This window comes from Nanorana parkeri, unplaced genomic scaffold, assembly GCF_000935625.1.
Source record: "Nanorana parkeri isolate BGI_ZX_2015 unplaced genomic scaffold, ASM93562v1 scaffold1937, whole genome shotgun sequence".
In the NCBI taxonomy this organism is placed as follows: Eukaryota; Metazoa; Chordata; class Amphibia; order Anura; family Dicroglossidae; genus Nanorana; species Nanorana parkeri.
In genome coordinates, this window is record NW_017308205.1 from 120,323 (window position 1) to 123,540 (window position 3,218).

The 3,218-nt window shown below is 36.6% G+C and overlaps 1 protein-coding gene across 1 annotated transcript in view; it reads left to right on the forward strand.

Moving 5' to 3' along the window:
• The window catches only part of MDN1 (midasin AAA ATPase 1), a 148,956-nt gene that overhangs the window by 115,266 nt on the left and 30,472 nt on the right, over positions 1 to 3,218 (forward strand). The window contains exons 68-70 of the mRNA XM_018572096.1: positions 496 to 590; positions 1,372 to 1,487; positions 1,567 to 1,723. Of these exons, the coding sequence (XP_018427598.1) occupies positions 496 to 590; positions 1,372 to 1,487; positions 1,567 to 1,723 (368 nt within the window). The remainder of the gene's footprint in view (positions 1 to 495; positions 591 to 1,371; positions 1,488 to 1,566; positions 1,724 to 3,218) is intronic.

The following is a 3,218-nucleotide window of genomic DNA, read 5'->3' on the forward strand; positions in this document are numbered from 1 at the left end:
TTGACAACTGTTATTGAGATAAAAGGAAGCAAAATCTGCTTATGTAATAAAATACATCTGCCTCATGTATACATATAATTATAATTCCTAACTACAAACAAGGTTTTGAAAATATTAACATGCTAGTAGAATTGTTTACATTTAGCGTATCTTTTTCGTGAATGTACTATAATTAAGAAAAAAAAACAAGTCTTTTTTTATCAGTATATATAAAATCAAGTTATCACCAGTATAGATTCGTGATTAAGAAGTTACGCGTGTGTGTATACACACACTAGTCTGGGGTTTTGTTTTTTTTCTAGCATGGTTTGATTAAAAGAAAATACCTGAAATTCCAAACAGCAGATGCTTTTTTTGAGAATGATCATCTCAATAATTTTTCAGCTCGCATCTTTGTTGCCTTTAACTTATATTGTGTGTTCCAAGGATCTTTCCATAATAAGAAAAAAAAATAGCTGTTTGTGTGTATTTTGTAAACTATGCTTGCATTTTTAGGACTGGGAAGGAAATGCTAGCAGCAGTCTGTCTTTGCGTAAAAACCTTGATGAAGTTACACAGATTATTATCCAATGGCGTAAACTTGAACTGAAGTAAGATATTCGTTCTGTCAAATATATCATATCGTGTAAAGGGTGTGGGGAGGGTGAGGAGGAGACGGCACTAATATTTATAATGGGTTATTGTATATATCAGATACAGTTTTGGAAAAGTTACTCTATGCTATAACTGGTGCCCTACATATACTGCAAAAAGTTAACTAGAGCCTTTTTTGCAGTATGGTAGTGTCTGGATGTGCAATAATAATTCACATTCCATCATTCAGTACAAGGAGTGCTGGTCCGTGAAGGGACCAGCAGCTCATTGGGTTACTGCTGTTGATGGGTCCCTAGGTGTCCTAGGCAGACCCTAAACAGCAGATTAGGTGGTAACGGTCCTGTGATCACAGCGAGAGCTGATCGCTGTGATTACACAGCCAGTTGTGTGTTACAAATGTGATGCAGAGTATCTCTGAGGAGAATACTGTACTCTACTTAGCAAGACAAAGTATCAAAGTACCTGTACCCTAGTGTAATCGAAATAAAAATGTTTTTTAAAAAGGAAATAAAATATTTTTTTATAAGAAAATATAGTGCCTTTTATTGTATACCCGAACAGTGGCTGCATACGATCCAGGATCCAGTCTGTTTGGCTGACAGTTTTTCTCTTGGCTCCTTCAATTTTTCAGTCACCTTTTGTGGAGCTTGGAGGTGCTGACCCGGCTACCTACAGCTTGAATTTCAGCCAATTAAGCAGGAAATGGACAACATTCTTGTATGTCCAGTGCTGCTGGTTTGCTTTTACATCAAACATATATATATTTTTTCTTACTAGCTGCTGGTCTTTAAGTCTCGACAATGCTGCAAATCGACATTGTAAAAAATCCAACAAGCACTGGTTCTCTATTTACCAGATGATTGAAAAGTACTTGGAATCAGACAAGAAACCAGGTAATTGAATGTGTGAATGTTTACAATATCGGACTAAAGTGGAAGTCGTTTCCCATACTAACTTGTGTGACTTATTTAGATAAAAACAGCGAGGAGTCAACATTACAGTCTATTACAAAGACACTTCAAGCATTCATTGAAAGTTCTACACTGGGAGAATTTCACTCACGTCTTCAGATGCTGTTGGTTTTCCACTGTCATGTGCTGCTTGTGATAGAGGCAGAAAAGAATGGTATGTCTTTTTCTTTAAACAAATGAGTGCAAAAGTGCTTTTTAACAGGACATCACAACTTGGAGGCCACTTGCATTAATTATACTTTGAAAAAGATCTTACTAGAAGAAACCTTTTGAGCTTGAGTGTCAGGCGCTTGTGTTGGTCTCTGACTAAATTGTCCAACCATACCTTGATTTATCTAGGCTCCACACTGGCCTTGGCCTAATGTATTTGTATGGCATATTATGGCCTGTGTTTTGATGGTTTAAAAAAATATTGCAAAGATAAACCAGATAGCAAAGATGTTTAGCAATTGTGAGCTGCCTTATTTACTAAACACTGACATTTATAACTGCTGTTTGGTAATTAGCTGACCTTGGGGACTGAGCACTCACAAATAAATCTGAGGGTTGTTATTGCTAACTACTATATTGTGCTTGTTCCCTGATTGTAAAGTTTGTCATTTTGGCTCCCCTACTTACAAAGAACAAGTATGCAGCCAGTGAAGTAAAAATATTCCTCACATGCATACATTATCTGGGTCAGTGACTAATCAAAGGCCAACTCCATCCAAAATGTATTTTATGCTTTGAGTTAAACACTTATATTTAATCAAATAAAGCAATTGGTGAAAAATACACTTCCACATGCCATTTTTAATAAGGCTAAGATTTTAGGTGATCATTGGGGAACTGGCACAATCGCATTTCTCAGCACATACAACATTAAAACTGGTTGTATTTATTTTCAATCTGATAGAGGGGGATCAGCAGAACATGTTTGTTTGTTTGTAGGATGCACAGATCTCTACAGTACTAAATCGTAGCTTTTCCAGCTACTAGACTAGAGGAGAACTCAAAAGTTAGGAGGCAACTGTCATTTTTAAGGAGTAAACTGGGCTCCTGATATCTGTTTAGCCCGGTTTTAATGTATGACTTGCGTGTGTGTATATATTACAGTATATTAGAGATGCACCGATACCATTTTTCCAGACCAAGTACCAATACTTGTACTCACAGATACAATTACTGATACCTTTTTGTTTAGCGTCATGTGGCAGTTTTTCTAAAACAATACAGACTAATGATTTCAGGATAGTGGTGGAGCACCGGGGCCCAGTCTCAGCTGCAACCCTGGTAGTTTTTGTGAAAATGCCAAGTATAGGGACAGAACTAGTGGGTTATTATACTGTCATCTACAGAAGATTTTGAAAACTGAAAAGGGGACAACCTTGCTAAGGAGCCTCTGTTTAGGTTCTTGTCCTAAAGAGGTAGGATCTAAATATGGTCCTTTCAGTTTTACATAAACACTTATTCAAAACGTTCTGGAAAAGTCCTCTGAAGAAATTGCCATAGAAGGTGACATTTTGGGTTGCTATTACCTTGACAAGGATGTTTTCAGAGCTGGCTTCCTTATTTTTCAATGTTTCTTTCCTTATATTGCACAAGCATACAGTTGTGTTGAGATATATATATTTTTTTACCATCATCATTGCAGGTTTTACCCAAGTAAATAAA